Below are 13,650 nucleotides of genomic sequence, written 5' to 3'. Positions count from 1 at the left end.
AGCATAAAATGTGCTTTGTAAGGACTCTTACAAAACTAGGGGGAAAAGACGCTTTAATTTTCTATTCCCCAAATGTTTTTCATAAAAAGTCCCCAGAAACGTGTTTTCTTTACAAATGGATTCTTGTTCTCTAAAGTGTCTCTTCCAACAGCTCTAACAACACAACAGGCTTGGAACTAGGATGCCTGGGGGTGCTTTCTAAGGACAAATAAGATGTTGACTTGGTTTTGGCTTGTCATCATCCTAAGGGTGGTCTCCTTACATCCCTAGAGTCTCCTGCTCCCTCCCAACTCCTCAGAAGGCCAAGGTCTGGCAGGAAGTGAGGGTTTATATTTTTCACATGTGAATGTGTTTAATTACTAAATAGAGGAAGTTTGATAAGTAGTCTTCCTTCCTGGCACTTGGGGTGCCCCCAGAAAGCTGTGACTCTCCTGATTGGTGACAGAAATAATCAAGAGACCTTACTCCTAACCACCACCACCCCCCACTTCCCTGCAGCCTGCAGGGTTGGGGGCCTGGGTCAAATTTCCAAGCATGTCATAGCCTTTGTGCCTGAACTTGAGAAATTCCTTCAACTTTACCCTCTTTAGCACAGAAATGATATTCAAAGACCTCCCATCCTAGACAAAGAAGCATTTTTCCTCCCTCTTCCTCATCTTCCCCAACCCTACCCCTGCTCCCAACAGAAACCCCATCCACATATATCAGCCTCAGAATTTGAATTCCAATTATATATAAACTAGTGAACTTGTCAAATGCCTTACTCCACTCGGGTCCTGCTTCCTACTGCCGGGAGGACCATTCTTAGTTGGGAATTGAATAACAGCACCTCGTTTCCTCCAGCCTTTCTATTTTAGCATGCACGCTTTCACACACACACACACAGAGTTATTCTCATGTGACAGCAAATGATTATTTTTAGGATCAAAATATATCTTAACAAGCTGTGGAATTATGCAGTAAACAGATGGCCCTTGGGGAGGACGCACACTGCTTTGGAGGAATGAGTATTTTTAGCAAAACAATTTGAGTATCACTGGGAAAATGTCTGGACACTCTTACTCTTCAGTAGGGGCGTTGGGGGGGGGGGGTGGCTGGCAGCAGACTGTTGTAGCGAGGAGTACGAGGCAGAGGGGTGCCCTGCTCATGTGAATGCACTAATCGCTTGACTCACCTGTGTCTAATCGTGATGTTTTGTCTTCCCTTCCCTGTGTCTTGGTAGGAAAGCCCAGTAGTTTCTTTCCAGAGGACAGTTTTATAGACTCGGGAGAAATCGACGTGGGGAGACGGGCTTCCCAGAAGATTCCTCCCGGCACGTTCTGGAGATCTCAGGTGTTCATAGACCACCCCGTGTATCTGAAATTCAATGTGTCTCTGGGAAAGGCGGCTCTAGTCGGCATTTATGGCAGAAAAGGCCTTCCTCCTTCACACACACAGGTAACCAGAATCCCACCTGCCCTGCTGACCTCCAGGGCTCCTACCTCAACTCTTAACCCACAGACAAGAAGCCTAATGCTTAAGCCTGCATCCTTCAGCTTGAAGGGAATTTTATATATTTACTAGAGGTGGGGTCCCTCGGCCTGGCCTGCGGAGATTGCACTGAAACTGGCTCTCTGACATCCCCTGAGGGGTCCCGGATTGTGAGAGGGCACAGGCCAGGTGGAGGGACCCCACCGGTGCACATTCGGGGCCGGAGAGGGATTGCAGGAGGGCTCGAGGGCATGTTCGGCCCTGTCTCTCCCAGTCCTGATCAGCTGGACCCCAGCAGCAAGCTAACCTATCGGTTGGAGTGCCTGCCCCTTGGTGGTCAGTGCACGGCATAGCGACTGGTTGAATGGTCAAACAAACGGTCGGACACTTAGCATATTAGGCTTTTATTGTATAGGATAACCCATTCATCTATTTACCTTCTCTCAGACCCCCTGCCTTTCAGATGAGTAGGGTTATATCCCTGGGGCTTTTTAAGGGGAGGGAATTCTGGGAAATGTCGCATTGCCTTCCTATTCTCACCTAGTCTCCTAAATTAAATGCTGGGAAATATAATCTAGAGGAAAAAATGTGTGCACTTTGGAGTCAGGCAGACCTGAGTTTGAATCCAACAGACCTCTCATTATCGGCTGTGAAACCTGGAGCCTGTTATCCTCTCAGAGCAATTTTCTAATCTGTCAAGTGGTGAAAACAAGAACTACACTGCAGGGCTGTTCTGAAGAATAAGGAATAGCATTTATAAGGCAGCTAGTGCAGGGCCTGGATCCGAGTACATGTTATTTCCCGAGTCTCGGGCATTCTTTCTCTCCTTCAGAGTTTCACATTTACTCAGACATATGCATGCCCAAAACACTTCATAAACTCAGCCCAGATGATTGACATATTACCAGTCACTATGGGTAAAGAACAGACTTGTAAGGCCCTCCCAGCTCTGGGATTAGAGTATCATATATCTATAGGCATCCAGCAGACATCCCCAGGCCAAACGCAGTCTCCTAGCACCAGTCATTAAGGTTTTTAGGTAACAGCTAGATAGATACATTTGCTAAGGATGGAGTCACAGGAAAATAGAAAGAGCACGGCCCCTTGTAGAACTGAGATGCTAGCCCTAGATCAGTGATGGCGAACCTTTTGAGCTCGTGTCAGCATTTTGAAAAACCCTAACTTAACTCTGGTGCCGTGTCACATATAGAAATTTTTTGATATTTGCAACCATAGTAAAACAAAGACTTATATTTTTGATATTTATTTTATATATTTAAATGCCATTTAACAAAGAAAAATCAACCAAAAAAATGAGTTCGCCTGTCACCTCTGACATGCGTGTCATAGGTTTGCCATCACTGCCCTAGATTCATGCCTTCAGACATTTTTTATGAGATAGAATAAATATCTTGGGTTTTTTTAAAAAAAAATATGGACCTGGAGAACATTATACTAAGCGAAATAAGCCAGAGAAAGATAAATATCACATGATCTCACTCATTTGTGGAACATAATGAACAACATAAATGAATGAACAAAATAGATCCAGAGACATAGAAGCATTGAACAGACTGACCAACCTCAGAGGGAAAGCAGGGGAAGGGGGAGGGTAAAAGATCAACCAAAGGACTTGTATGCATGCATGTAAACATAACCCATGGACACAGACAGTAGGGGGTGAGGGCATGTGCTGGGGGGTGGGAGCAGCCCAGGAGAGGTCAATAGGGGGAAAAGGAGACGTATATGTAATACGTTAAACAATAAAGAATTTTTTTAACAAAGAAAGAAAAATAGATATATAGAGAAAGAAAGAAGGAAAAAAAAGAAAGACAGAAAGCTCAATTTGCTTGCTAGTAGGCCAGTAGGACTTAACCATCTTCCTGTTGTTAACACCATGTGTCTGACTTCTCTTGAGTCTCATACTAGCAGGCTCGGATCGATTGGCAATTGTGTTTGACAGAGCATGTAATTATTGATAGAGTTTTGAGCTAATCCAGTTAAAACTGCTCCCTGAAACTGAAGCGCTTAGACAGGATCTTTGACAAAAAGAAGATAGATATAAATGAACTTTCATTTGCACTTGACTGACATTCAAGGCACATCCAGGGCTCCAGTCCCAACCCTGGACCCCTTGGGGTTCCACGGAGTTGGGAGTTCACTTGTTCAGTGGCAGGGTCTGATCACATGCCCACCATTGAAAAAGCTTGGTTGTCCTGAGCCAGACTCAGCCAGAGGAAGACTTACCACACGTACACCAACATTAAAGCAGAATGAGGCCAGAAAAGAACCCACAAATTGTGCTGCACCCACAAGAGAATAAGCAGACTGTTGCCCTGAGAAAATGGGGTCTGGGGAGGACTTGGGGGTGGTCCATCAAGCTTCACATGGCTTTAGCCTCTCTTGCCCATCTTAGGTGTGTTCCCTGGGTTCTCCACAGGAGAAGCCTGAAGAAAGAAGCCAGCACTGTGGCAAAGCAGATCTGCTACTAACCATGCTCTCTCTGTACTTCAGTTTGACTTTGTGGAGCTGCTGGATGGAAGGAGGCTCCTGACCCAGGAGGCACGGAGCCTGGAGGGGCCCCAGCGCCAGTCCCGGGGAGCCGTCCCGCCCTCCAGCCACGAGACCGGCTTCATCCAGTACTTGGATTCCGGCATCTGGCACCTGGCTTTTTACAATGACGGGAAGGAGTCGGAAGTGGTTTCATTTCTCACCACTGCCATTGGTAAGGAACCGCCACCCTCTGGGGTCTGTGGGGTGTTGTCTCTTTGCGTGAGAAGATGCTCAGGATGCTGGGAGCTAAGGCTGACGGGGGATGTGTCCCGCCCAGAACTGCAGATGCCACCTGCCCTCTGGCATCAGGCCATCTGACCTGTGGACAGTGAGACGGAGGGAGGTGAGGGAAGGGGGTGCCAGGAGGGGCTAGAAGGCCACTCTGGGCTGGGCCCTGAGCCCAGGCTGTTGCCCACTGCCTTCCTTGTGTGGTCTGTGGCATGGTGTGTTCACCAGAAGCTACATGTAAAGTCATGGGTGGGAGGGGGACTGACAGTGACATGGGAACCCTGGATGACCTTCCACACGGAGGCAACATTTCTCTTCTTGAAACTTCTCCAACACCTTCATTTTTTTTTATTGTCTCCCTTGGTTCAACTTACTGATTTATTATTTGGGTTTTTATGGTAGTTTTTTGTTTGTTTGTTGTTTTTTGTCTGTTTTGCTTTGGGATCCACCAACCCCCGGCAGATGAGAAAACACGGCAAAGGCAGAGAGACAGACAGACAGACAGAGAAGGACGGTGCAAAGGGCTGGATGACCAATGTCATCAGTCAGGTTGGGGTTTTGTTGGGAACAGAGATGTTCTATTCTCCAGCAGAGTGAGCCCTGGTGTTTTAAACGAGTGCTAACACCTTCACCGCCGTCCATCCCTCGCACTGGGAGGGGGCACAGCTCCCAGTTCTGAGTGAGCCGAGGCCCCTCCCAGGCCTGTGGCCATCTGGAAGCCTGGCATCCTTGTAAGGAGTGTCTCCTCTTGACCCTCACATTCCGTGGAACGTATCCCCTCCTCCCATTGCCACAGTGTGCTGCAGGACCCGGTGGTCAGTGGTTCAGGCAGAAACCAATTTTTCTGAGTCTATGTAGGAAGGGCTGTGCCATAGGCTGGAGATAAAGATTTCCTACGAGAAAATAAAACTTCAGGAAAGACAAAACCTCACTAAACAGACCCCTTGGGAAGGAAGCTTCTGCTTAATGCAGGGTCTGTGTGGCTTGGAGTCCACCTCAGAACTGTCTCAGTCCTCGGTGGGGAGTCTCTGACAGGAAAAAGGAGTTGAATAAAACCTCTGAACCTGGTCCTTGGTTTCTAACACTCTTTCAAGACCTGGTTCTCTGTTCTGAGCAGCAGTAGTCATTTCCCGGTCACCTCGCTCTCACTCAGTCTTGCCCTTAGAGTTGAGGCCGAGAATACCTCTCCATTAAATGTGGGCTTCATTTATCAGCCTCTGCATAGCTGTGGTCCCAAGAGTCCAGCCTGGCTAAGTGCCGGGGGCGGGGCCATCAGGCACCTCGGCTCTGATGTGGGAATGCCACTTGGCTGTCCTTGTTCGGAAGGGTCTGTCCCAGCTGCTGGTCTCCGAGTGTCTGAAGGACAGGGACTCTGACATCATCTTCTCTGCCCCCCAACACCCAGCCAGACCCCGACACCCGGCGTCACTCAGTCCCTCAGGATGAGCGTGAGCGTGGCCTTTCCTCTGTTCGGCCAGTCATTGGCAGGATGGACCGCAGTCGCAGGCCAGGCCTGGCGGGTGCTGTGCTGTGGCTTTCTCCCTGTGTGCTGCCTTTTGAGGGAGAGGGAAAGTTCTGAATCTCCACCATTCACCTGTGATCCGACCCTGCACACGTTACTTACGTTTCCAGCTCTTGGTTCCCCGAGTCCCTGGGCTGTGAGGCTGTGCTCAGGGGTTACTGTGACCAGATGCTAACATGGGATTGCACTCTGTCACTGGAGAGCCCCGGCTGGTCCTCGCCCTCAGTTAGGCTGTCACTGCGGGTTTGCCAGACTCCAGACCTTGTTCCTGTTTTCTCTCTCTGGACACAGCAGCCTCAACTGAGGGGTGCGATTCTTAAGTCATGAGTGGAGCCTGAGGGCCAGCTTCATGGCCTCACAGCCTGATTCCTCGAAGGCATCGTTCACCAGCCAGCATAGAGTTCCGTGCTCGCTCAGAGCTAAGGCCTCATGCAATCAGAATTCTGCATTTGTAACAACAGCATAAATATGAAAGGATATTAATACAAACCCCCAAAGAAAGTGACTTTTAATTAGGATGTGCCTCTTAGAGAAATATAAGGTAGGTCCAGCCAGGTGCCCTTGCCAGCTCTTGGCGTGTCGGAGCTTGCTAACCGGCTTTGTCATAGTTAAGGACACGGTGTTGCCTTTCCCTCTGGCTCTCCTGTTCTCACCTAAACGATGAAATCTGTCTTCACCTCCCTTCACCCTCTGCTATCTTTCAGAGCCATGGGCTCTCCTGTGCTCCTCAGAGTGTTAGGAACCACCTGGCATCTCCTTCCAATGCCGATTCTGCTTCCGCAGATCTTGGTGGGTCCTCGGATTCTGCATTTCTAACCAGCGCCTGGTGACACCTGAGCTGCTCGTCTGTGGACCACATTTCGAGTAGCAAGGGGTTCTAGTATCTTATGTGTGGTCTCAAACATTGCTGTACGAAGGAATCACCCGGGAAGCTAGGTCAAAATTCGGGCTCCCGGGCCTTTTCCGAGTGAATGATGACCTAGTAGGGCGGAGTCAGAGCCCAGGTGATGCTGATGGTCTGTCAGCTGAGCCCTGAAAGCAGTTGCCTTATGAGTGCGGTCTTCCAGCCTTCCTGTCCTTCCTGCCTCGCGTCCATCCTGTGACCATGGGCAGTCACCTCCCTCTCTAAGCCTCGTTTTTCTTTTTTGGAAGTTACTTTGCCATCTCCACTGGAAAGATTATAGAGAGCAGTTATCAAGAGCCTAGCGTGGGCTTTGGGCGCAGTGAGCACTCAGTTACATGGAAGTTGTTAATATTCTCTTCTGTCTGTCTCCTCCTCCGTCCCCCTTTCTCTTGCTGCCTTTCCGACTTGTCTGTCTTCCCTCACGCAACGGGGATTGTTTAATGAATACCTTTTTTCTTTTAACGCAAAAACAGACCAATGGTGATGTTGCTATTAATCCCTTTCTCCCCCAGAGGGCCTGGCATTGAGTCTCAGCTGTCTGTGGTGGTTGCCAGTGAGTTATGACTTGTAATTTGTCTTGGCAGGTTAATTAAAAGTTTAGGTCTTGTTTTAGTGAAGTCATTATGGTCCCACTCTACAATTGTAACTCTCAGGTTTGCTTAACACACAAATTGGAATATGACCCTCCCTTCATTACATGTTGAAATGCAGACTAGAATTTAAGAAGATCTGAGATGTCAGAATCCAGAGTATTTATGTCTGTTTGTAATTAAGTAACAGGAGAAATAAGTGTGTTTAATTTAACAAATGGCTAGATGGTGTACATTTTTGCTTTTCCCTCCATTTAATGCAATCCAGCTGATGATTTTAAAATAAATGAGTTTATCTTTTGCCTTGGGGAGAAAATCTAAAAGCACTTTGCAAACTGTATACACAACTATATACACACAGAGAACTGATGTTGCCAGAGCTCCCTGTGAACTAGATGCACACACACACACACACACACACACTCACACTCCACTGAAACCAAGTTTTAGAATGAAACATGGCAACTTTATTCAGAAAGAACAGTCTTACCCCCACATGTGGAGATGCAGAATTTGAAAGCAGCATTGTTTCTGGTCCAAACGCCATCAGGGTGGGTAGCCTTGCTGACCCCCAGCATTGAATGAAGTAGGAGGATGTAGACCAGTAGCCAAAATCTATTTACCACCACAGTTCACAAAGGGCCTTCCATACATTCTTTAAGCCTTGCAGTGACTCCATGAGGTGATTACTCTTAGTTTATTTCCACCCCCTATTGCAGATGAGGAATGAGGCCCAGCGATGCTAAGAGAAGAGCCAGGACTTGAATTTGCCTCTGTCTGACTCCAAAGTTTGTGACCTTCCTTCTTTAGCAATCTGCCTCCTTCCCAGAATCAACCCCCCATTTTTTTCTGTATTACACTTACTTCTGTTTTCACCTATTCATTCATGCAGCAAGTATTCATTTTTATTATTTTTTAATTTTATTTTTCAATTACAGTTGATTCAATATTATTTTGTTTTAGTTTCAGGTGTACAGCAGAGTGGTTAGACAATCATATACTTTGCAAAGTGTTCCCCCCACCCCATATTTCCAGTACCCGTCTAACACCATACCCTATATAATAAAGATGTAATATGCAAATGGTCATTACGTAACGACCGACTGCGTAACAACCGGATCACGGATCAGCAGGAGGGTGGGGCAGCGAGCTACAAGCAGGCGGCAGAGCGCTACAGGAGGGGGCAGGGCAGCAAGCTATGAGGGGGGGTGGAGGGAGCTATAGGAAGGCAGGGCAGTGGGCGGAGAGCTACTGGAGGGCAGCAGCGAGCTACTGGCACACGGATTCGTGCGCCGGGCCTCCAGTATAATTATAATATTATTGGCTCTATTCCCTATGTTGTACTTTATATCCCCGTGACTATGTACTTCTTAATCCCTTCACCTTTTTCATCTAGTCCCCCAACCCCTTTCCCACTGGCAGCCATCAGCCTGTTTTTGTATCTATGAGTTCATTTCTGTTTTGTTTGCTTGTTTATTTTGCTCTTTAGACTCCACATATAAGTGAAATCATGTGGTATTTGTCTTTCTCTGTCTGATTTCTTTCACTTAGCATAATACCATCTAGGTCCCTCCATGCTGTTGCAAATGGTAGGATTTCATTTTTTACTGCTGAGTGATATTCCATTGTATATATGTCCCACCACTTTTTTGCCCAGTCATCTATTGATGGGCACTTGGGTTGCTCTCATATCTTGGCTATTGTAAATAAAGCCAAATATATGTGCATAGGGGTACGTATATTCTTTCAAATTAGTGTTTTGGATATTTACCCAAAAGTGGGATCAGTAGGTAATAAGGCAGTTCCTTTTAATTTTTTGAGCAAGCCTCATACTGTTTTCCCATAGTGGCTGCATGAATTTGCATTCCCACCAACAGTGCACGAGGGTTCCTGTCATGTAGCAAACATTTAGAGCGTTTCTACTGTGTGTTGGGGACCATACTTAACTCTTTTCTGTATATAATTTAATCCTCACAAGACCTTAGATGGTATGTATTTTTATCTCAGCATTACAGATGAAGAAATTGAGGCTCAGAGAATTTAATTGACTTTCCCAAAGTCTCAATTAGTAAAGGCAGAGAGCTAGGGTGGAAACTTGGTCTCCAAATCCCTCACTCTCCACACTTTGCTACAGTGTCTTACTATTTGCAATAATACTATTAAATGTTTTATTGCCATTTATATTATGCGGAATATAATTTCCCCCTTATTAACTTGCAAGCATCTTACACCAACACAAGAAATTTTCTTGAGAAGCCATTAAAAAGACCGTGAAAAAAATATCACAGTATCCAAAACTTTTCAAGTAAAAGTATCTTCATATGCATTGCTTGCAACCCTAAGACCTGACAAGACAGTATTGCAGCAGTTTGGGTCTCCAAATAGCCTCTTCTCTTTTAATTTTGGTTGATACTGAAACAGAAAAGAACAGATCAACCTGAAGTTGTGGCAGGTAACAGAGGTGCCACCCACAGTGGATTTGGAAACCCAGAAAAACGAAATGAGAATCATTGTTAGAAAACATTGACCCTGGTAATTTTTATGAAGAATGTGCTCTGGTCTGAGGACATTCGTGCTAATTAAAGAGAAAGATCCTTTTGCTCATGCCCAGGCAGTCGCTGTAAATCAACCTATAGTATGTCCAGGGACTAGACAAATATGGCATTTCTGCTCCTTCTCTGGTTGGAGATACAGAGAAGGTATGACATGGTTTCTGGCAAAAGTAGCTCATGGTCTAGAGCAGTGGTTCTCAACCTGTGGGTCGCCACCCCTTTGGCGGTCGAACGACCCTTTCACAGGGATCACCGAAGACCATCCTGCATATCATATATTTACATTACGATTCATAACAGCAGCAACATTACAGTTATGAAGTAGCAACGAAAATAATTTTATGGTTGGATCACAACATGAGGAACTGTATTTAAAGGGCCAGAAGGTTGAGAACCACTGGTCTAGAGTAAGGAGAAGAAGCATTTACACAGTAAGTGCCTCTAATCCAAGGACAGGACAAAGAAAGGTCACTCCTGGAGTCACTGGTGAAAGCGCCATGAGGATGGAAGGAAGGCAGGGGCGTGTCTGGGTGGGTGGGCCAGGGAGGGCTTGCTGAGGAAGCGGCATTTGATGGGACCTTACAGGGTGGGTAGAATCCTCACATTTAAGGAAGGAAAATGGGAAGGGAAGTTGTGGAGAGGTTCATTGTAGGCAGCAGGAACAGCAGGAGCAAAAGGCAGGTAGGCAGAAATTAATTGCTGGCTGTAAGGAGCCAGCAGTTCTGTTTGACTAGAGCACAGGAGGCCCTGAAGGGGAGAAGTGAGCCATCTGGGAGAGCCTTGAATGCCGCCCTAAGGAACAAGTTCATTCTGCAGGCTTTGGAGCAAGGACTAAATTGATTAGAGCCAGAGGGTTTACAAGAGCTCATTAATTTATGTAACCAAAAGAGGTTACTGGGATTGAGCTTTGTGATTTCATGAGAAAATTTAAAAAAGGCGGGAAAGGGGGAGCCAGGAAGGACAGAAGGACTGGTTCAATGGCATTAGTGGTGTCTTTATCTGCTGTTCCTACAGTCCAGTCCTCTTTTTCCTAGCTGGGAATAGATACTTTCACATAACCCTCTATCTTCCAAGGTCATCAAAATTGGGCCCTTTATGATTTCCCACAGCCCACTGGACCGCTACTTCTATATGCCCCTGGCTTTAGACCACTTACTAGTCATTAGCCTCTGAGTGCTTGGCAAGGATCTGGAGAGAAGAATCCAGGACATTCTAAACGGTAATTTGTGTAAAAACCTGCACTACTTCCAAGAAGAAACTAAGAAAAGTGATGAGGAATGATTTCCAGTTTTGAAGACGCTCTGCCTTCACCAATCTTCATATCCCCTTCCTCCAAATGAAAAGATATCATGCAGCGACGAGCAATCAAGGTCTCTTGGTAATCGGTTAACCTTCTTGTAAATGACATTGGCAGCACTTTGTGAATTTTCTCCGGGAAACACTGTTTTGGAAAAGTGCCCTGTGGATTCACCTGTCCCTGAAAGCAGGACTTATTCGGAGCAGTCTGGTAAAAGTGGGATGAAACTATAGGCTGAGGGAGAGCTCAAGTCAGCACATCGGAGATAAACCATGGCCAAAAACCTGTCCAGTGGAGGAGAGCTCAGAATATCCCAACTGCACCTGCAGACGGGAGGCCAGCCCTGCAAGCAGCTGGCCCTGCCCCTGAGGACAATGGGCAGGCAGCATCCCCACTGCCTACAGCCCACCCCTCGGCGCCCCAGGATCTGTCTCCGCTGCTGAACCTTCTGAATTTTCTGGGACCTGGGACAAGGGCAGGAGAGGAGAAAAGGTACCTCAAAGGTGTAGTAGGTACCAAGCAACAAAGTTGATCTCTGAGAAGTGTTAGAAATATGTTTCGTGTGCAAATAAGATTCCTGCTAGTGGGGTTTTCATGTTCGTGCGCATTCTCAGTCTAGGGTGTGCCCCCAGGTGGGCACCGCAGCCCAGCGGTGGTATCGACCAGGCTCTTTCCTCCCTTGTGCACCAGCTGCTGCCTTCATGCTCGTGGCCCTAAGACGCTGCTCCACCTTCAGAACTTGTGTCTGCATATCAGACAGGAAGAAGAAAGGGAAAGGAGACAGCTTTTCCCTAAAGCACGCAGCCCACATTTCTCTGGCAGAGCTGTGTCACTTGGACACTCAGCTGCACGGAAATCTGAGAGCGTGGGTATTTTTAGCTTGCCACGTTGGCACTCAAACAAAATTCGCATCCTCTCAGGAAGAGGGAAGTGAACATGGGTCATCAGTGTCTGTCCCGGCGTCACTGAGTCTGTCTGGGACCACAGGTGCCCACTGAGAGCTCCTCACTGAGAGCCAGGTCCTGGCCGGGGCACTTATGTGCAGCCATGAGGCAGACACGGTGCTGGCCGGAGAGGTTCTCACGGACTAGTCAGTGAGGCTGAGGAAACGGCGAAGCTGATCCATGTAACTGAGGAAGGGAGCAAAGGCTTGGCTCGATCTCTTTACAGCACCCAGGGAGCAAGGCCTTTATTATTAGGCCTCAGAGCCCTGAAGGATGCGTTAAGGGGGATGGACAGAAGGAGCAGGTGCAGAGAGGTTGCAGGCAGACCTAGACGCTGTGTCTGTTCACTTTCTGATTCAACCGGTGATTGCTAACTGCCTTTCATATGCCATGTCCTAAGCAGGCATTGGTGTCTCTGGTATATAAAAGAGCCAGGCTTCCTGCCCTGGAGAAATTTATAGACACACTTGAGAAGCTGGAGATGGATTCTTAAGTTTACATACAGTCATCAACTCTATATATGATACATAATAGTAAATGGGAAATGGTCATTGTGGTAAGGAAAAGAAGAGGGTACTCTAGAGAAGCAAACAGGCCACCTAGTTTAGATTGCTGGGGCAGGGGTGGGAATGGGAGCTGTTTAGATGAAGGTTTGGAGAAAGAATCTGCCAAGCAGAGGGAAGAGCATGTGCAAAGGCCCTGGGACAGGCAAGAGCTGGGGTTGTTGGAGGAACTTGAAGATGATCACATTGTAGGGTGTGGGGATCAATGGGCCAAATGGTATGAGGAAAGGCTGAAGAGGGGCCAGGAGGAGACTGCACTGGGCTTTCATATGGCCTGCGAAGAGTTTTTCCTTTTGTTTTTTTTAATGTTCCCTAAGGGTAACAGGAAGCCATTGTGGGAGGTGGAGCTACAGTGACCTGATTTCCATATTGGAAAGTTTCTTCTGCTATAGGAGCTGGACACAGGAGGCTGTGGCAGTTGTCTAGGCATGGCTCAGCCTGGAGGCCTTGGACATGGAGATAAATGAACAGATTTGAGCTGTATATTGACCCTTGGAGATTATTGGCAAACCCCCCAATAAGGAGTTAAGATGGTGTTTCCTAAGGGCAGAGATGAAAGGAAGAGAAAAGGGTTGAGGAACCGTCCATTCTGGGGTGAGTGATGTCGTGCAGCTGGCAAAGGAGATTGTGAGGGTCAGAGGTTGTGAGTGGGAGGGGCCTGGAAGGATGTGCTGGTGGGAAGTTCAGTAGAAAGAATCCATGAATTTTAGGACTCCTCCACCAGCATTTTAGCCATCCTCCTCCTCCTCCTGCAGCCAGAGCTTCCATCTCACTTCCGGTTTATGTTTTTGCCACTTTGGAATACATTATGCCACAAGTCTTCACACACCTTTCACTTATTTAAATCTCACTTTTAAAGATGAGAAAACCAAGGCTTAGAGAAGACCTATGACTTGCCCAGGGTCACACAACCGCCAAGTGGCAGAGCCAGGATCATAACCACAGCAGTCTACTGACTGAGCACTGATTCAGTGCCAGGCACTGCACTGGGGGCATTATTACTTAGTTCTCAAAGCAAGCTGGAAGT

The 13,650-nt window shown here is 47.2% G+C and overlaps 1 protein-coding gene across 1 annotated transcript in view; it reads left to right on the top strand.

The window, feature by feature from the left end:
• Window positions 1–13,650, top strand: part of TENM4 (teneurin transmembrane protein 4) — a 743,366-nt gene that overhangs the window by 551,816 nt on the left and 177,900 nt on the right. Inside the window, 2 exon segments of the mRNA XM_070425699.1 lie at window positions 1,223–1,437; window positions 3,985–4,195. Coding sequence (XP_070281800.1) covers window positions 1,223–1,437; window positions 3,985–4,195 — 426 coding nt within the window.

This window comes from Myotis yumanensis, unplaced genomic scaffold, assembly GCF_028538775.1.
Source record: "Myotis yumanensis isolate MYYU_CA2020_CCGP unplaced genomic scaffold, mMyoYum1.0.hap1 SCAF_10, whole genome shotgun sequence".
Lineage (NCBI taxonomy): Eukaryota > Metazoa > Chordata > Mammalia > Chiroptera > Vespertilionidae > Myotis > Myotis yumanensis.
The sequence above is the reverse complement of the archived record's forward strand: the minus strand, read 5'-3'. Positions and strand labels throughout refer to the sequence as shown.